Source organism: Pituophis catenifer, unplaced genomic scaffold (assembly GCF_029215685.1).
Source record: "Pituophis catenifer annectens isolate HBS135680 unplaced genomic scaffold, rPitCat1.0.hap2 SCAF_2, whole genome shotgun sequence".
Lineage (NCBI taxonomy): Eukaryota > Metazoa > Chordata > Lepidosauria > Squamata > Colubridae > Pituophis > Pituophis catenifer.
Window position 1 is genome coordinate 230771555 of NW_027256882.1, and position 20675 is coordinate 230792229.

Genomic DNA, 20675 nt, shown 5'->3' on the forward strand with positions numbered 1-20675 from the left:
CAGCAGCAGCAGCAGCCGTCCCACGTTACTTTGATTGACAGCTGAACAAATGTTTCCCCTGTTCGAACGCCGGCGCAATCGAACGTCAGCAATCTCAAAGCTCCACCTCGGGCAGAGGGAAGAAGGGAGGGTTGGGGGAGGTCCCCTTCCAACGGATCCTTCGGATTGGCCACCGCTCAGGACGCGTCACTTCCCCACGTGGGGGAGGTCGGCGAGACTCGTCTCTCCTCCTCCCTCTCCCTCCTCCCTCGCTTCCCCCCGCGCCGCCGAGCCGTAAGCCCATTTGTCAGAGGCGAAATGATGGGCATTAATACAGAACGGCGATTAATGAGTGGCCGCCGCTGATTGGTCGTTGTTGACGCCCTCGGTGGGAGGAGCGGTTGGGGGGAACTAGACAGGAGGCTAAAAAGGTTTCGTGCTGCCTGACGGGAATGGTAGTTTCTGATTGGCGTATGTCGTCGGTGTCAGCTCGAACGAATGCTTGGATGAAGGACTACGCGTCCCAGGATGCTTTGCGGCAGCCTCGTCTTCCGATTGTTGTGAATATGTATCAGAATGTTAATGATTCGCTGCTGCTAAATTTGGTCAAAGGAGTCACCTCGCCAGAGCGTGTTGTTAGAGCTGGTCAGAGCGGTGGGTTTGGGCTGCTGTTGCGGTTTCGTGTTATATTGTTTTGCGTTGCGATTTGCCAGAGTTGGAAAGGAAAAGGAGAGGATTTTTTTTTTTTTAAAAAAAGGAAAATAAAAACTCCTTTGATCAAGACCGTGTTTCTTCATTTTTAATTTTTTTTTTTTTTTTTTTACAGAAGGGGAGGGAGAACCAGAACCATTTAAAGGGGAAGGAAGAAGGAAAAAAAAAACCCACAACAAAAGGTTATTGCACTTAGCTATTTGAGGACGCGCATAATTGCTAGGGAGAAAGACGAGAATAACAAGCGATTCTTTTCATTTCGGGAGTTCTGAAAGAGGAGGTTGTTTTTTCTTCTTCTTTTCCTCTCCTCCCTTATCGCGCTCCTCTCCTTCGTCGCGAAGGGCCAAGCAACTAAGATCGATAAAAGTTTTCAAACGGAAGAGGCGGCTACGAGAGGGATCTCGGCGAGAGAATCCGATCTGGTATGAACGGAGTTGTCCTTTGCTTTTCCTTTGCTTGCCGTTTAGGGGGACGGAGAGAGGGGCAGCCGCAGTGAAAGCAGAGCCGACTCGGGGAATCGAGAAGCGAGCCGAGGGAGCTGGCGCCGCCGGGAGCCGCGAGCGAGAAGCCTTCCCAACGCCGAGACCTCACCGGGGAACCGGTCCACGAGCGGGGCGAGAGGCAGACGGACCTTCGGAGCGCCGAGGCCCTGGGCGTGGGAGCGCAGCAACCGGGGGAATCGACCGGGGCCTCGCCGGCGATCATGCACGCCGGGCAGTGACAGCCTCTGTGGAATGTTGCTCGGCTTCCCTTTCGCCGGGGAGAGAACCGTCGCCGCCGCCGCCGCCTCCTCCACCTCCTCCTCCTCTTGTGTCTTCTTCTTCACTCGTGTCCGCGGGGTGGAAGAAGAGCCCGGGCAGAGCCGGAGGCGCTCTTTCAAGCGCCAGCGTCGGGCAGCTCCGTCCCCTTCCTCCGTCTCCTTTGCATTGTTGCCGTTCAAATCAATGAACCGAGTTTTCCGGCTGGCCCAGAGCACCCACTAAATCGGTTTGGATGATTCGCGATCTGAGCAAGATGTACCCTCAAAGCAGACACCCGGTGAGTAGCGGAGAGGCAGGGCGAAAGGGAGGGTGGGTGGAAGGAGGGGGGGGGAGATGGCGATTTTGGTGGCGCCCGTGGGGGGAGACGACACCCACCCAACCCCCCCTCCCCACCCGCGAAAGTCTTGTTTACGAAATGGGAGGGGCGGAACCGGGAACTGGCGGCGGTGGCGACGGCGGCGGGGGACCGGCGAGAGAAAACAGATTAGGGACGATCCGCAAGAATAAAGAACAAATCTCTTTCCTCCACCCGCCATCCCCCCCCCCTCCGCCTCCCCGTTTGCCTCCCGCTTTGAGACCGCAAACGAGAGGAAAGAGGGAGGGGGGGGTGGAAGCGACGGGGAGGGAGAGTTGGGTGAAACAATTGAGTTGTAGCCATTTTCTTATTGTTGTCTTTTGGCTTTCCGGGCTTCGCGATGTCAGGGAATAATGTTTACACTACTTCCGTCTTGCTAGCCTTTGAAAGCTTCAAAGGCGATCTTGGAGTTGGGAGCGCGGGGCTTGCTTAAGCTGAATTCGGTTTCTGTTTCTCTCTGGGTGCGCTGTCCATTTTTGCCTTGTGATTTCACCTCCCTCCCCTCCCCACCCTCTTTGCTTACTCCTCCTCCTCCCCTCCTTTTATCCTGATTAATAACAACCCCCCCCCCCGGGGCAACTGTTGTCTACTTTCACCTTGCTCAGCTTTGTGATTGTGGGTGCTTTTGTTGGCACGGAAAGATGAGCAATCAAAGGCAAGACGCTCCCTCAATTAGAGAGGCTTACTTGAGGTGTGGACCAGACTTAGACTTTGTGCTTGTGTAGGGCTAGGAGAGCTCTTGTGATGAGGAAAGAAAAAAAAAAACAAATAAACCCCGTGTTTGTATGTGCGCGCACACACCTTCCCCAAAGTGAGTTTTAATCGCTCTTTCCATCGGTGGCGGTGAGGTGACTTCACTGGGTGTGTTGATATGTGTTATGTGCACTAGCAGGCTGGCTTAACACAGGAGTAATTAAAATATTTTATATTCTGATGACCGCTTCTAGGCACCGCATCAGCCTGCTCAACCCTTCAAATTCACCATTTCTGAATCCTGTGATCGGATTAAGGAGGAGTTTCAGTTTTTACAGGCTCAGTACCACAGGTAAATTAATTGTGTTTACTTTCTCTGATCCTGCAACTTGTTTCTAGTTTGGGTTTTCTTGCCTCCTGTTTCCCCTAAAATTCATGGACATGTATGGGGAGTGACCCCCTTCTTTACACAAATTATACACCTATCAGTATGAAGAAGAAGGTATCTTTCTCAGTCTAAACACTTCCAGGTTGTAGCCTTGAAGGCTGTTCTTTTCAGTCTTGCTTGGGATGCATCTCCCCCTCTCTCTCTCCTTTTAAAATTGTGCTTTTCAAAAGGTAACAGCCCCACCAGAAGAAAAGACCCTCCCCTACTTTCTGAGATCTCAGCTTTTATCAACCTGTTTTATCTTGTTGTCAAAGACTGACTTAAACTGCGACCTCTCTTAGCAGAACAAGGTTCCCAAATATTACAAGTGTGCTTTTAAACATTGTCCCGAATATATTTGAAAACCCTTTATCCAGAGCACTTACATTTCTCCCTGAATTCACCCAAACAGAAGATTTTTTTTTTTTGCCCCTGAAGCTTAGCCTTGGCAGATCTGTTACCAACCTATAAATAAAAGAGCTCTTATGAGTTCAACAAAGCACGATCAGAGAAGCTGTTTCAGAAATGGGAGCTTTGGAAAGGAGGAGGCTAACATTTCCCACCACCTGCTCCTCAAGTTGGGATTGCAAAGGGGGAAAGAAAGAAAGAAAAAAAAGGGGGGGGGGCTTTTTGCTTTTCCCTCTCTTTTCTCCTGGGTGCATTTTGGTTTAAATATTGTTTGGGTGGTGCATTTGTTATTGCTCATTTTCTTCATTGGTGACAGCGGGACGATACCAAGTGCTGATTAATTAGACCTGGAGCTGGAGTGTTTGCTCATTATCCTTGGGGGGGGGGGAGACTTTATACTATTTTTTGTTTTTGGACAAGAAAGGTTCCCCCCCCTTGTGGTTTGGTTTATTATTATTATTTTTCTTAAGTGAGAAGAGTGCAAGAAAGGGTTTATTGCTCACAAGATGTCGCTTGTGGATGCTGTTGTGCTGCTTTCTTTGAAAACTGAAAACCTTTCAACTCTTTTTGTCTCCGAGTGGTTTACTCTGAGTTACATTGTCTGTTTGAGGGCAAGCAAGATCACACGGAAAAATCAGTTTAGTGGTCTTTTTGAAAGAGATTTTTACAGTAGCATACAATGTTATGCTTTGGACATAATCAGCTTTCTCAGTTTTGGTGTTTCAATATTTTTTCCCCTCTCTTTTTTTTTCCCCAGGAAGATTATTTGTTTTGCTCTTTTTCCACTCTCCTCCAAAATACCTTGTCCATTTGCTTCAAAAAGTTTCCTTATATCTTGTCTGAGAAAAAACCAGTGTAATTGTCAACAAAGGACACTAAAGGGATGTTCAAAGTTTTTTTTTATAAATTTCATCAACGTTACATAAGTGACTTGCAGGGAATGCTTACATATATATTAAGATATTTTAAAAAGTGATTATGTTATATATTCAGAGATGGTTGTCTTTTGTCTCCCTTTCCTCCCCCTCCCAACAGTTTAAAGCTAGAATGTGAAAAACTGGCCAGTGAAAAGACGGAGATGCAGCGACATTATGTCATGGTAAGCAGCATAACCAGTTCAGAGTGTCTGTTTTGTTAGTTTGGTCTTCGAACAGATCCAAACGTTCCAGTTGCTGCAGGCAGCTAGCTAGTGTGCCATAAGGATGCTATTAAGAATGAAGATGCCAGGATAAAAGGCTGGGTTTGAAACCCTTTTTTGAATGCTTAATGTTGATAGCCCAGGTGTGAATTTACCTTTTATGGTTGCTCAGAGTCCTCTTGGACCTTTTTATGATCAAGCTTCTCTTGAAAGTGATAGATGCCCTCCATGGGTCCTGCAAGGCTGAGAGCCCTTTAAGATTGCACTCTGTATTTTAAGTATACAGAATCCTTGCACCCCTTCATCTATTGACCGATCCGGGTAATGTCTGCATTTTCATACAGCTTCAAAGGGAAAGCTGACAGGTTTATGCTATTCCCTTCCCTTGAGATGTGGAATAGTCCTGTATCTGTGTGTCAAAGGAAGAAATGTACATTAATAGACGTGAGGGAACAGTTTGCTCACATCTTAATCAGGTTTTCATTCTTAAACCTGTTGCTTATGAGCAGGCTTCATGTTTAATTGGGGATGTCAGCTATCAGAAGGTTGGAAAATATTTCGGTACTGTTTTTATTTGCCGGCTTGTCCAAATTCCCTTTATCGGTAATTGGCAAATGATGGTGTCTCCATACCTAATTTTTCTGATAGATCCTGGTAACACCCAAAGAACTGTTTTTTTATCTGTTCCTCTGTATTTAAGATGGGAAAATAATTGCTTTTTTATGTGATGGAGTGACTCCGTTTTAAGGAGGACAGTAACCTTGAGAGATATGCTGCCTTCTAGCCAAAGCAAAGCTATCCATCAAAGTTTATATTCTGGCTTTCTCTTATCTAATGTGATTGGTACATATGGTGCTATCTGGCAAAATTGAGCAACCATTTGGTGCAAGAAAATACAATGATGTAACTCGGTAGCTTTGCCTGTGTGTTGGTTTCAGAACACACACATATATATATATGTGTGTGTTATATATATATATATATATATATATATTATAATATATATATATTATAATATAGATGCAGCTATTCTATTTTTAAATATAAAATATAGGATAAATTTCTGTTATTGCCTAAGAAAAGAATTTTAATGTCTGCTTTTTAGCATTTCCAACATTTTAGCATTTTTATACTGAAAATGTATATATGTGCATATCTAATATTTAATAATTGGATTTGCCCTCCTGCCCGTATTTAAGTGAAACTTTCCTTTTTTGGAAATTTGATCAGTGTAGAATTAAAATAGACAACAATTAGATGTGCTATAATATGAAAGACGGAACATTTAACTTTTACATAGCACAATTCTTCAAAAGTCTACATGTGGGTATTGTGTCCTTGCCAATTCTAAAATAAATCAATGTTATTTTTTTTCCCTTAGTATTATGAAATGTCGTATGGGTTGAATATAGAGATGCATAAACAGGTAGGCAAACTAGATTTTGACTCTTGTCTTGTGGTTAAAAACTGTTTGTTGTATTTTACTCAATTCTGCAAAATGTGATTGTTTCAGCAGACTGAGGGAGCCAGTCTTAATTATTTTATGAGACAAACCCTTCTAGCTATGCCTAAGAGAAACTGTTGTGTTATATTAACAGCTCTCTAAATACTGTCTTCTTTCAAGTATTTGTTGTTTGCAAAATCAGGATTGTAGGTTAAAGTTGATTATTGTCAATTGTTGCTTTTTGATGCATATACCAACTCCCACCCTAAAGTAAATCTAGCGTGAATGAGTAGTTGTCTTTATTTTAAGTGAAACAATATGTAAGTAGATAAACTGATCGGGCTACGTAGATTAAAAATGTTGCCAAAAATGAATTGTTGCTTCTTCCTTCCTTCCATTCATTAATTTATTTACTCAATCGTGCATGCATCTGTCTCTTTTAGAACCAGATATAGTTCATGTAAATGATTCCATGCTGAAGTTTAGTCCTGGATTGCAGTCTAGCAGTTTAGCTAAGTTTAATAAGTTGTTAACTGATTAAGGAGCATAGCCTCATTGATAACAAATGGAAAAATTTCCTGACATAGACCCAAATATTTTGATTAGCTTTACAATGAGAAATTATTCAGTTTCTTTATTACCATGATTTTATTTTAAAAACATTCCTAAATAAAGTTACTTTTTAAAATCCTCCTAAAACAAAGAAGTGTGGCAAGGGAAACATCTGATTTATTTGATCAGTAGCGAATTCTAAACTTGAGAACATTTAACTTGAAATTCTACTTGTGAGTTCATCCTAGAATTGCACAATTTATGAGGATAGTGTAATTAGAAACTTGTTACACTGGCCAGAAAGTGTATTTCATAATATGTTTTATTTCAAATCACTGTCTTGCGATATAATGAACTGTGTACTATCAATATTTAATTGTCTCTAGTTCAGTGTTGGAAATATGCACAGCTTTTGAAATTAATACTTAAGTCAACAAATGGGTACTGTAAGTGACATCAGGTGCATGACCTTTTATGAATGTTGTCTTAACAAAGGGAAACTTTTTGCTGAAATTAATTCAAAGTTCAGCCTTTTATCCTTTTAATGCACTCGAATAAATGACTATAACTTGTATAAATAGGATGATTGCCAAAACCCATATGTATCATCCATGTATAGAGTTTTCCACAGGTTTTCCAAATCAGCCACCAGCCAGTTGTCCCACGTTATATTTACACTAAGTAGTTAAATGCGTGTACTGAAACTTTCTTTAAAATATCTGTTAGAAATAAAAGGTTTGGATGCAAAATCACTGAGGATTCTTGAGGCAGGGTGAGAAAAAAATGGCACTTTTTAACTTTTATTTCCAAAATCTTACTTTGTAAACAACCTGTATTACGGGATTGAGAAACTTCTCCATTTTATACCTACGGTGGTTTTGATGGAGTGGGTTAAATGAGGCTACCATTTCCTCTACTTACTCTCCTTTCTATAAGATTAGTGATATAAATGCTGCATCTTCACAAAACACAGTCTTAATACTTTTCCATCACATGCTGTAGATGAAATGCTTCATGGAAGGATATTTTTTTTTTAAAAAAAATCTTTGTCCACCTCTCCCTGCTGTACAAGAAGAGGGTTTGGTGATATGGATTCAAATATGTTTCCCCATCCAAGCTTCGGCTGTGGCTGTAACATTCTTTTCCGACCCTTTTCATCTGATATTACAGAAATACTGAAGGCCGCCCTTTCAAAACCTTCAAGCCTCCACCTTAAATCCTTCCATCTTGTTCTTCCTCTCTTGATCTCCCCCCCCCCCCTCCTCCTCCACCTCCTACAACCCAGTTCAGACTGACTGATCTGCTTTGGGGATTATTTGTGGGTTTTGTTTTTCAATTCAATCACATAAAAAAAAAAAATCCTGAGGGCAGTTTATCACATTATGGAATCCTTGCAGCTCAGCAAACCACCAACTTATTATATTTTCTTTCTCCGTGCCCCTCCTCCATCTCCCCACGCCCCAACACAAAGCCGAAAGACCTATCCATCTTTATTTGTTTTCCTAGGCAGATAGCCTTGGTTTCTTTTAGCTTCTTTTCCAGATGTAGTGGCTGGATGCCCTTGTAATGGAAAGCAGGCAATAATGCGGCTGAGTTGCCCTGCGGCATAATTGGGTCTAGTTCTCTAGATAAGGTTAGGCTTATTCGCTTATTGGATTTGCGTCTCAAAAGTGGGGCTCCCTGGAGTCCCTGAAAGTACCCTAGTAATTGGTGACCCTGATATTTGAAACCTTTGTGTATTTTTTTTTTTTTTCTGTTGAGGCATCTGTTCTTCTTGGCTGCTCCCGGCCACAGAGTATTTATTTTTAGAGAAATTTTTCATTGGAACCGAAAATGATTGCTGTGCTGGTGTCAAACCTCTGTGATTTACCAGATTGATCAAAGGATAAATGCATAGAGCATTCTCCCTCCCTCTCTTTCTCTCTCTCTCTCCCCCTCCCTCCCTCTCCCTCTCTCTCTCCACATGCACTTCAGGGTGGGGTGAAAAGGATGTGGTGTGGTTGCTTGCCTTCCCCATCTCTTTTGCTAGGCTGATCATCAGTCATCCCGTGTTGGTTTTGATAGAAGACTATTAAAGTGAAACCTATGGGGAATTTGTCATTCTGAAAGGAAAGCTAATGTAATTAGTACCAATTAAAGTACATTTAGTAAATTGGATTTAATCTTAATTAAGCCTGCATAATGTTGCCAATTTTTAACAATTATGTTTGAGAACATAATTAATTTAGATTTTGGTAACTGGGTAAATAGCATTAGACTGATAAAATGAATTCTCTGAATTATTTTGGTCTTTTTTTTAAAAAAAATAATAATAATAGAAACTAACAACCTGGTGTGTGGTATAAAAACTTAAGTGTTTAATTTGTGTTTAATTTTTCTTTTCGGCAAAGTCTGCTGACACCAGTAAGTTGCCCTAGAGGCATTTAAGGGTCTCAGATTGGGGCACAGGGGAGGGGGAAATTGCATGTTTTTGCTTCAGAATTGGGCATAGAATGCCACTGTTTCTCCTTCTGACTGGATACTGTTAAAGCTATGAATATATTTATCTCTGTTGACAGTACCTTGAAAATTCTCTAGATCTCTCCCCTCCCCAATATTTTATGGCTTATGAATGTAAAAAGCAATATGTGAATGTGGTTTGCCAGGATAGAAAGGAATGAAAAAATAAATGGTTTGGGATATGCTATAGATTTTTGCTACAATTCCCTCCCTTTTTCTTCTCACATGTCTGAATTCCTTTGGCTCATCTTCCCCCCCCCTTCCCCATTTTCTGAGCTTTGCATAATGGTGCTTATTCCAAAAGGGAATACTGTGTGATGGGCATACATATACGGGTACGTGTGCCATATATTATAGCTTTAAAAAAAAAAATCAGGATTTTGTTGCATAAATTTGAATGTTATTTTTGTTATGCTAAGTAGATTGTCATACTGCATAAAAATATTCTAAATCAGAGTTTGTGGGTTATTCCCTTATAATGAGAATCAGCACTTGGCTACAGATAAGACACTTGCAAATAGGACTGGTGGGAAGTCAGTTAAATTAATTAGACTTGAAGGAAATCTCAAACAAATCTCTCTCTCTTTATTTTGTCTTTGAAGAAATCAGAACTTGAAGCTGGGCATATTTTGAAAAACCATTTCGAAGGAAATTTCATTCAATCCATTCTTTGCTCCTTTTCCCCTTTTTGCACCAATCCAAGTAAATTTTCTTCCAGGTCTTAGGCAACAATCTTTGGAGTGCTACTAAAATATTAATTAGGCTGAAATGAAAGGGCTCTGGCCGGCTGATAGGATATCATAATCGTAGCTGCCGCATTTGATGGTAAATGATGATAAATGGCATTAGGAACCTTTTAGCAAACTGTAATAACTACACAGAGGGAAGTGGTATGGATTTGCATTATATCTGATACCCTCTGGTACCAAGTGGATTGCCAATACTGCTTGTTTAGCATTTTCTAAGGGCAATAGGATATTGATTTCTGACTTACAAGGAACAGCTCTATTTTCACCATTGAAAAGTATTGCGGGTTGTTAAGATGAAATAGACTTGAAGAGGCCTGACTGCTGCCCATCATGGAGCGAATAAAGCAAAACTGCCAAAGCATGGCGGTGCAGTGAGATGGGGCCCTCAGCAATTTGTTGCTATTAATTTACCATGCTCGACAGCAAATCAATCGGCATCTACTTCATCTGCTGGAGAAAATGCTGTCCAGGGCAGATAAAAGGCCTCGGCGTAGTACAGGGAATAGGCAGGATTGGCCAAGCGGAGGCGGCAGTTAATGTGTAAATAAGTGAAATCAAGGCTGCTGTTGCTGCAGAGGAAGCTGTTTTTAATTAGGTTGGGGGCTTTTATATGGAGCTATTTAAGAAAAGAGCGGAGTAGAGCAGTGGAGGGTTGAGGTTGCGGGGGGGGGAGAGGAGATTTATCGCTGACGGCGGTTAATATATGGTTTGTATGACAACCTAGCCTTGAGTCCACTTACTGCTTGGGCTTGGGTGAATTATTGCATCCAAGACTTAGATGGGAATCCATTTATTTAATTTAGAACCAACCAACCACTCTTGTTCAGCCCTGAAGCTATAGGAGGCTGGTTATTGAGAGCAGCTGGTATACAGGTCCTTGACTTACAGCCATTTGCTTAGTAACTGTCTGAAATTACAACAGCACTGAAAAAAAAAAGACTTATGACCCGTTTTCACATGACTGTTGCCTCCCCACAATCAGGTGATCAAAATTCAGGCGCTTGGCGACTGGCATGTATTTATGATGGTTGCACATGACCTGGGGTCATGTGATCATTTGCAACCGGATCTCCGAACTGCTTAGAAAGTTAACAACCGGTTCTCCTGAATAGGTGCGAACTGGCTGAATCCCACCACTGGGTGTAACTCATGGGCTTAGAGGAGTGTTTCTCAACTTCTTCAGCAACTTTAAGATGTGTGGACTTCAACTCCCAGCATGCTGGCTGTGGAATTCTGGGAACTGAAGTCCATGCCTCTTAAAGTTACTGAGGTTGAGAAATACTGCTGTAGAGAGCAGACACTCTTTTGTACGCATTAGTGTGTTCTTGCTTTCAAGAAGCTATTGTATCAGAAAGTTTCTGTTCCTGTATCTATTCTCATAAACATCTCAGTGATCGCTGGAGATTAAAACAAGATCACTTTGTAATGTTCTGTTTATTTGACCGGCTATTTAGCCAGAAGTTTTGGATTGTAAATTGGACTGTATGTGTGAGTAGAATTACAAAATGTACATGTGCGATATTGATTTCTGATTGGAGATGTATTGCTTTCTACTTGAGAAGAAGCTGGAAAACCAGCTAAAATTACATAGTTAAATTTTGCTCTTCATTTTTAAACCTTAAGGAAGATTTTGTTTAAAATATGAACAATCAGAGACCCGTACTGTAGGACTGGAAAGCGAAAATAAAGTAGATTAGAAATGCAAAGGTAAACACCAATAACAAAGCTTACTTATCAAATTTCAAAATATAAAGCAAGAGCCGATGAGCAAAAATTACAGTCAGCATTTCTTCATTTAAGAAGATCTATCCACCACCTTAAAATTGGTGCTGTCAAACTGTATCTGACTTTGGATTCATGCAGGTCTCCTATTGATTCAGCTTTTTTTTTTTTTTAATGGAAATATTAATGACAGGATTAGTGGAGAAATGGCATAGGCAAACTTGCAGAAACCAACATATGAGAGGAAGAAAATATTATTGGAGATTAGATCACCCAGTCACTTCCAATCAAAGGTGTAGAATTTTAGATTAGATTTTTAAAGCTAATCAATAATTTTTAGGTATGCCTTCAGCATCCAAACAGTGTAAAAACCAACCCTATGGAGTAATAACTTAGGAGAATAACATTTCAACAATAGAGTTAAAGAGTTACTGCATACGCATTCTAAAATATAAATTATTCAAATTCTTCTTTTTTTTTTTTAATGGGGAAGGAGGCTTTTAATTTCACTGCTGCCTCTCTGTCTCTCCCTTTTTAGCATGAGCCTCATTTTCCTGCTTCTAGAGAGAAGAATCATTTGAATAATTACATTTTCTTTTAATTGGGAAGAATGTTTATATAAGGTTACATTGTCCCACAGGGATGCATAGTGGAGAAGGCATCTAGTTTGCATAATTGGGGATGGGCTGTACTGCATGCATACATGCTGTTTGATCATAGGCTCCATGATATTTTTTTTTCTTAGCATGGGTTTCTTGCCGCTTTTTAAATGCATACAAATGTTGGCACTGCATTATCTGTTGAGCGCTCATGATTGCTTTGTTTCTCAAACCAGACACAACCTATGGTTGACATACCCAATGTCTTTAAATATTGGTGCTACAGTTCTACCGTGGTATGCATAAGCAGCGATATGAAAATTTATTATTATTTCATCATGACAACCAATTAAAATGGGGGAGGCAACATTGGACCAGTATTAATTCATCAATAGCAGTTGTTATTTGCCAATAGCAATTGTTATTTGTTATTACTACATGGGAGTAATTCCAAAGTGGCCTTTTCTATAGCAAACACTGCAAGTAGAAAAAGAAGATTATGCACAGAGAGTGTTGCAGTTTCAATATACTTTGGCCAAATGTGGTTGTTTTATTCAGCATGGGCTGCTCGTAAGCATATAAGTTCTCCCTAAATTTTAGCTAAAAGTTCCACTTAACTCCCATCAAATAACTCGGGATGATTTGCGTTTGCATTTATGGAATGATTTAAGCATTCCGTTTCCAGATGAAATAAATGCCATGGATGAATTTGTTTGTTAGAAACCGAGTACGATTTTATGGACCCTAAATGCACAGCCTGTTGCAGATAATCATTTGGCTATACAGTGTTCAGAGATAGTTTGGCTACTAGTTTTCCCAAACACGTGATCAATTGTATTTGCAATTTCTTGCCGACTGCTAAGCAGAACCGGAATCAGTTGGACTGCTTCTACTTGAAAACATGCCTCAGCTTATGATGGCAAACCAATAATATTATTCTTAAATGAAGTGGGTAAACCAAAGACCTGTTCTGCCCCAGCTACGGACCCCAAAGAACGCAGCACACACAAGTCCATACAAACCTTAGTTTACTAATTAAAGATTACTAATGAGCTTTCTTAATAGTTGTTCGAACACAAGTACAGTTTAAACCAGTCTTTTCTGAACAAGGGCTGTTAATTTAACTTCATTAACAGCCGACAAGAATCCAAAGAATAATAACTCAGTTCTGAGGTACAGTATTTCAGATAATCGTAATATTACTGTGGTTGGCAGAATGCCCAGAAGCAATTTGCAGGAAAACTGACGAGAGAAACAAGAGCCGAATCAAACGTTTCTGGAGTCAAGTCGCGAAGGAATTTGAACAAAGTTGCTTCCTGCAAATTGCATCAGTTGTCGTCCTTCCTTAAATAGGCTAGGGGAGTGGCCAATTAACCCCAAGCCTTACTCTTGAGGAGACCTCCTCCTGAGGAGCCACTCCTGCCTTTTAACAGCTCTGCGTGCTCGTGCATCGAGAAGAGGCTCCTCCTCTTCTTCCTCTTCACTTATGGGAGCTTCTGGAGATTCTGAAGGCCCTGGCTGAATCCCCGCCTCTGGCACCACATCTTCTCCAGCCTCCTCATTGTCTGACTCGAGTGCCAGCTGCACAGGCTGCTGGCGCAGCACCACACCAGCCTCCTCGCTGTCAAAATCAGCTACTAACTGCACAGGCTGCTGATGGGCCACAACAAGACCAGTTGTCGGTATGTTATAGCCAGTGGCGGGTTTCAAATCTTTTTACTACCGATTCTGTGGGTGCGGCTTGGTGGGCGTGGCATGGCTTGGTGGGCGTGGCAGGGGAAGGATACTGTAAAATCTCCATTTCCTCCTCACTCCAGGGGAAGGTTACTGCAAAATCCCCATTTCCTCCCGATCCGCTGCGACTTGGGAGGCAGAAAATAGATGGGGGCGGGGCCAGTCAGAGGTGGTATTTACCGGTTCTCCGAAGTACTCAAAATTTCCGCTACTGGTTCTCCAGAACTGGTCACAACCTGCTGATACCTACCTCTGGTTATAGCGTAAATCAGCAGCCCCCAACCTTTTGGGCACCAGGGACCGGTTCCAAGGAGAGAGGACAGGAAGGGGTGTGGTTTTGTGTGCTTACCTCATCCCATGGGTGGGGCTTTGCTTGTTTGCGTGGCCTGGTTTCTGGCATGTCCATGGACGGGACCCACTTATTTATGTTGCAATCTCAGTGATACTAGAAGAAGGCTTCATGTGTCTGGAGTAACACTGATGATGGGCCTGTGCAACGGATAGTAAGCAAACTCCCTTCCCAACATATGTTGTATAATGATGTGCAACATTGGAATGGAATGTAAAATTCATGACTACAAAAGTAATGTTTGGAAAAGCCTGTTATTTTTGTTTGGTAGGTTTCATATATTGTGCTCCCTTAACCATGAAAAAGAAAATGTGTTCTCTGTGTGGTTCAGCTTAAAACAATTTACATAATAGATTTTGAACAGATATTTTATTATGCTGTCTCCTCCCACCTCTTCACATTTCCAAACCTGCAGGCTGGAACTCGCCAGCTTCAATGGAGTGAAACTGAAGCAGAATGACCAACTTTGGTAGTAGTTTATGGGTTGCAGTGTAGCTTTCTCTTCCTCTCACAACCTGTGAAAATTTTGTTAATGGGTAGATAAGATATTATTTACATTTTAATTCAATAGGATAATTTGTTGTCTTTAAAATATCTTTGTAACTGAAGAGGATATTTGTAGCTTAGAGGTTGAACTGTGCTCTCTGAGTTTGATGGTTTTCCTGCAGACATTTCATTACCAAACTAGGTGACATTATCAGTGTGGCAAGAGAGCAGTGCAGTAACATCATCAGTGCTGCAAAAAAAAAAAAAAAAAGAAAGAAAAAGAAAAAAAAATCCCACCAAGCTCAGAGAGCACCAAGGATCCCACAAGTATTTGTATCCCTGAGACAGAGACAGAGAAAGAGAGAGAGGGAGGGAGGGAGGGAGGGAGGGAAAGAAATTGAAAACATTTATCTTTGGGGCTTTTTATATAATGCTATGGATTAACTTGAGTAGATACCTTTCTAGTAACAGTGAAGACTTAGGCCTTTTCCTTACAGCCATGTCAATTCTTGAGATCAATCTGAGTTGCGCTGTCCCTGCAGGTTCTGTTTACATGCCTCAACACTGAAGCCAGATAGAGTTGCTGCTCTCATACAGTTTAACCTAGCGTAGTTTCAGGGCATCAGTTAGTAGTTTCCCTGGCATCTTTTGCCATAGGAAAGATCAGCTGAAATAATTTCATTGATGCTGCCATCTAAAGACCGTCTTGATTACTGCAGGTTGGAAATATAAAGTATATTTCCAATCTGCAGAATATAAATCCTTCCATTCTCGGATTCGGGATGGCTTGGACTCCGATTGGATGAGTCCACGGGAGGAGACCGGGGCAGGCCTTGAGAATGTTATCTGGGAGGAGTTTGATCCTGTGACTCCCGAGGATGTGGACAGGGTTCTGGGTAAGATTAGTGCCGCCACGTGTTTATTGGACCCGTGTCCCTCCTGGTTGGTACTGGCCTCCCGGGAGGTTACACGAGGCTGGCTCCAGGGGATTATAGGTGCTTCTTTGGGTGAGGGTGCCTTTCCTGCTGCCTTGAAAGAGGCGGTAGTGAGGCCCCTCCTCAAGAAGCCTTCCCTGGACCCGGCTGAATTAGCCAACTATCGTCCAGTCTCCAACCTTCGTTTTGTGGCGAAGGTTGTTGAGAGCGTGGTGGCACGACAACTTCCCCGGCACCTGGATGAAGCTATCTATCTAGACCCGTACCAGTCGGGCTTCAGGCAGGGGTACAGCACAGAAACGGCATTGGTCGCGTTGGTGGATGATCTCTGGAGGGCTCGGGACAGGGGTTGTTCCTCTGTCCTAGTCCTATTAGATCTCTCAGCGGCTTTTGATACCATCGACCATGGTATCATGCTGCAGCGGTTGAGGGGGTTAGGAATAGGGGGCACCGTTTTGCGGTGGTTCTCCTCCTTCCTCTCCGACCGCTCGCAGTTCGTGTTGGCAGGGGGGCAGAGGTCGACCTCGAGGCGTCTCGCATGGGGAGTGCCGCAAGGGTCGGTCCTCTCGCCCCTCCTGTTCAACATTTATGTGAAGCCGCTGGGTGAGATCATCCGTGGTTTTGGAGTGAAGTGTCATCTGTACGCTGACGATACCCAGCTGTACATCTCCACCCCAGACCACCCCAACGATGCCCTTGATGTGATGTCCCGCTGCCTGGAGGCCGTGCGGGCCTGGATGGGGAGGAACAGGCTCAGACTCAACCCCTCCAAGACCGAGTGGCTGTGGCTCCCGGCGCCCCGATATAGTCAGCAGGTGCCATCGCTGACTATTGGGGGTGAATCTTTGCCCCCCGCGGAGAGGGCTCGCAATCTGGGTGTCCTCCTGGATGCACGGCTGTCTTTAGAAGAGCATATGACGGCCGTGGCCAGGGGGGCCTTTTATCAGGTTCGCCTGATTCGCCAGTTGCAGCCCTTTCTGGATCGGGACGCCCTGCGCACGGTCACTCATGCCCTTGTTACTTCCCGGTTGGACTATTGTAATGCTCTCTACATGGGGCTCCCCTTGAAGAGCACTCGGAGGCTCCAGCTGGTCCAGAATGCGGCCGCGCGGGTGGTTATGGGCGCAACCCGTTATGCCCATGTGACACCCCTCCTGCGCGAGCTGCACTGGCTCCCGGTGGTCTTCCGGGTGCGATTCAAGGTGTTGGTTACCACCTTTAAAGCGCTCCATGGCATAGGACCCGGGTACCTCCGAGACCGTCTTCTGCCACCAATAGCCTCCCACCGACCAGTTCGTTCCCACAGAGAGGGTCTCCTCAGGGTGCCGTCAGCCAAGTTATGTCGGCTGGCGACGCCCAGGGGGAGGGCCTTCTCTGTGGGAGCCCCAGCCCTGTGGAATGAACTGCCCCCGGAAATTCGTAAGATATCTGACCTCCGGGTGTTTCGCTGCGCATTGAAGACCCTGTTGTTCCGCCAGGCCGGACTATCAATACAATAGTTTTAAATTGGGGTATTTAAATTTATTGGGGTTTTAAATTTGAGCCATTTATTTAATTATTTTAAATTTTATATCATTGTTTTGTTTGTGTTTTTAAATAGGCTGTACACCGCCCTGAGTCCTTCGGGAGAAGGGCGGTATAGAAATAAAATTATTATTATTATTATTATTATTATTCTCCACCATTCATTCAGAATGGAAGAAACTTCTTGGATGAGAAGCGAACTGTCTTCAAGCAAAAACAAAGAAATTCCAGTTGCCTTTTGAAAAAGCACCTTTGAGTGCAGGGAATCAGAAAATTCTGATTCTAACCTGCAGATAACCTCTATATTTCTGTACCTGTGACTTATTTCAGTGAATTACTGATCTTCTGGGAAACTGATAACCCTGCTAGTTCACTATACCTATGTCAATTCCTCCAAATCCCTAACTCCGTGATGGCGAACCTATGGCACGCGTGCCATAGGGGGCACACGTAGCCATATCAGTGGGCACATGAGCTCAGCTCCGGCGTGCATGCGCGCACTGGCCAGCTGATTTTCAGGCCTTCTAGGCCCACCAGTAGAGAAACAGGCTGTTTCCAGCCTCTGGAGGGTCTCCGGGGCGGTGGGGAAGGTCATTTTCACCTTCCCCAGACTCCTAGAAAGGCTCTGGAGGCTGGGGAGAGCAAAAAATGAGCCTACTGTGCCATCTTGTTCCAGGAGCGGGTATGTGTGTGGGGGGGTTCGGGTGCACATAGAATTATGGATGTGGGCACGTGCACGTGTGACCCTCCCTCCTGGCACACCATGGCAAAAAGGTTAGCCATCACTGCCCTAACCCATATATGTACGTGTATGTAAATTGGTTCTGAGTTGGTCACTATTTCAAATGTATCATTCTTTTAGATCAGGGGTGTCAAACTGGCGGCCTGCGGGCCAGATGCGTTTCTGCAGACCATGGTCACCCCAGCTCCACGAAGGGAAAAACATTGCAAAAGTCACATGACAGCAACGTGACACCGCGAGTTTGACACCTGTGCTTTAGATGGGCTAGACCAGGGGTGGGCAAATGTGGCTCTTTTACAACCTGTGGACTTCAACTCCCAGAATTCCTGAGACAGCCAACCTGGCTCAGGAATTCTGGGAGTTGAAGTCCACAGGTTGTAAAAGAGCCACATTTGCCCACCCCTGGTCTAGACTACGGGTGGGCAAATATGGCAATTTTACCTGGCTCAGGAATTCTGGGAATTGAAGTTCATAGGTTGTAGATTTGCCGTAGTTGCCTGCACCTGGTTTAGATGGGGAAAATAGGGATGGAAGTAGAAGGCTAAAGGAGTTTCAAACTGCAATAACTAAGAATAATTCTAGGCCGCTTTAACAGTGGATGGGATGAGATGGAGGCAAAGTCATGAGGATGTGTGCAAATAGTTGTGGGCAAGCAGGATGTGAGGAAGCCAAACGGGTTGTGGGAACGCTGGAGGCAAGCCAGTTGACTCTCTATCTCAAAAAAGGTAACTCAGTCCAGCTGCTGAGAGAGGTGGGAAAAAGCACTTCAAAGAGTCTCCAACTTAATTAACTCACTAAAGTATAACTGAGGCTGGGAAGTTCCAATTATGGTTTTTAAGATTCTATATTTACTCCAGACTAGTATTAAAGAGGCCTGACAAAATCTGTGTTGGCCTTTGGCCTTGATGGCTAGGTGAGGTTTGATGGGATGAATTGTTAAACTACTAGTTATCTCCAAACTGGCTATGGGTGTTGCAGTGGGCTGTAAGGCCAATTGGGGAGGGAGGGTTGAGAGTTGCATTGGATATATGGGGGTGCAGGACCTACACTACCTCTGCTTTAATCTGGGCGAAGTCATCAAACAGGGGCAAACCTAGAATTGGGCAGGAGGATGACTATAAAATGAGGAACAGCCCTCTAAGAACCTACTAGAGTCTCTCTGCACCATCAGGCATAACCCTTAATTCATTATCTCTATTTCACTTGCAATTTACTTTGCTTTTTCTATGTTTCTGCTCTAAAAACTACCAAGCTCAGTGCAACAAGACTAACATGTGTCCTCTACTAAAGCTTAATAAAAGTATTTTGCTACTTGGAGGCAGTGTCAGTAACACTCTTGTAGTAGAGAGATTGTGGAATAGAAAGCAGGAAAGAGGGCAAGAGATATATAGAAATCCCCCCCCTCTCTCTCTCTCTCTGTGTGTGTGTCTCTCTCTCTCTCTCTCTGTCTCCCTCCCTCTCTCTCTTACACACACACACACACACACACACACGGGGGGGGGGATGAAAAGGAAGGGGAAGGAGGGGGGAGAGAGATAGTAACAGTAGTACATATTTGAGCAATTCACCAGTTTTACACTGAAGCTCTGTACTGAAGATAGAAATGAAGTTGGAGAAAGCAATGTGAACCACAGTTGCTACCTATTGAAGGAAGGAAAGATTCAGCCAAGGCTAGTGGGCCAGATTTGGGGTTTTTGTTTGTTTGTTTGTTTGTTGTGTGTGTGTGTGTGTGTCTCTCTCTCTCTGTGTGTGTACTGTTATACCGATAAAACGGGCTATAGAAGTTTGGCAATCCTGCCTGGAGGCTGCGAGGTTGTTCAGATTAATGAATTTACCTTCTGCAACACCTTGGGTGCTCTTTCCTTCACAGTGGGGTGGGTAGAAGTCCAGCATGTGTAGTTTTTCTTAGCCTTGCACAGTAGTGATTACTCCCGTGTCCTGGCGCAGAATATAAATATTGAATAAGTGGTGCACTTGCTGAGTTTCTCACAGCTATAAATGGTACTTCTTTTGGTCAGGAGTTCACTGCCTTGTAAGATTGAAATTAACACCGTTGATGTGTTGTGCTTTTAATCATCAGGTTAGTTAATGTTGTGATTTTTGGAATACAGCAGCTTAGCAAACCCTAGCTAAAAATATGTAAAATCTCATATTTCCCTTAAAACCATACTCTGTCCAAAATTTAAAAGCAAGTAAAACAAAACAAAACAAAAGATTCTCCGATCCAGGCAAACACCACAGCTTCATTCAGAAAATGTTTTCTTACTACATAGTCTGTTCCTCTAATATAGAATTCTAGCTGATTAATTTCTTCCAAAGTAGAAAATCCTACTTTTCTGACTCAGAAGAAATAGGAAATAATGGCTGACCGGAGACTTTTGCATGTTTTTCAGGCAAAGAGGCGAGGAGCTTAAATATGCAGACAAAAGTCTCATTCGTAGTTATTAAACTGAAATATGCAATGCAGCTATAAGCTTTCGCCAGCAGTGAGAGAAAATACCTTATGTGGTCTTAAACTTGTTTTAATGTTGAATGGAAACGGGCTCCTCATTTTATCCAAATGCGCACAGTACATTAAAATGCATCGGGTACGCTGCTTGTAAACAAATCTTTCTTTTTGAATAGTGCTTTGGGGTTTCAGGTGAGATTTATCTGTGCCTATCCATTGATGGCATCATTTATGAGGAAAATGGATTCCTCCTGCCACTTTGAGCTCTGCTCCAGAGGAGAGACTGCAGGCAGAAAAAAGGAACTCTCTTGTCTACCCAGGCTATGTTGGAAGTCACCCTTTGTCATTTTAGGCTTTCTTGTTTTCCAGCTGACAACAGGAAAGAGATTTAGCATGCATAGTAGAATTCCAGCTCCTAG

At 43.2% G+C, this 20675-nt stretch overlaps 1 protein-coding gene across 1 annotated transcript in view; it reads left to right on the forward strand.

The window, feature by feature from the left end:
- The first annotated feature begins 597 nt into the window (after positions 1 to 597).
- LOC139313198 (transducin-like enhancer protein 4) overlaps positions 598 to 20675 on the forward strand; it is a 164141-nt gene continuing 144063 nt past the window's right edge. Inside the window, exons 1-5 of the mRNA XM_070938651.1 lie at positions 598 to 633; positions 1158 to 1728; positions 2754 to 2851; positions 4370 to 4433; positions 5854 to 5898. Coding sequence (XP_070794752.1) covers positions 1684 to 1728; positions 2754 to 2851; positions 4370 to 4433; positions 5854 to 5898 — 252 coding nt within the window. The 5' untranslated portion in view covers positions 598 to 633; positions 1158 to 1683. The remainder of the gene's footprint in view (positions 634 to 1157; positions 1729 to 2753; positions 2852 to 4369; positions 4434 to 5853; positions 5899 to 20675) is intronic.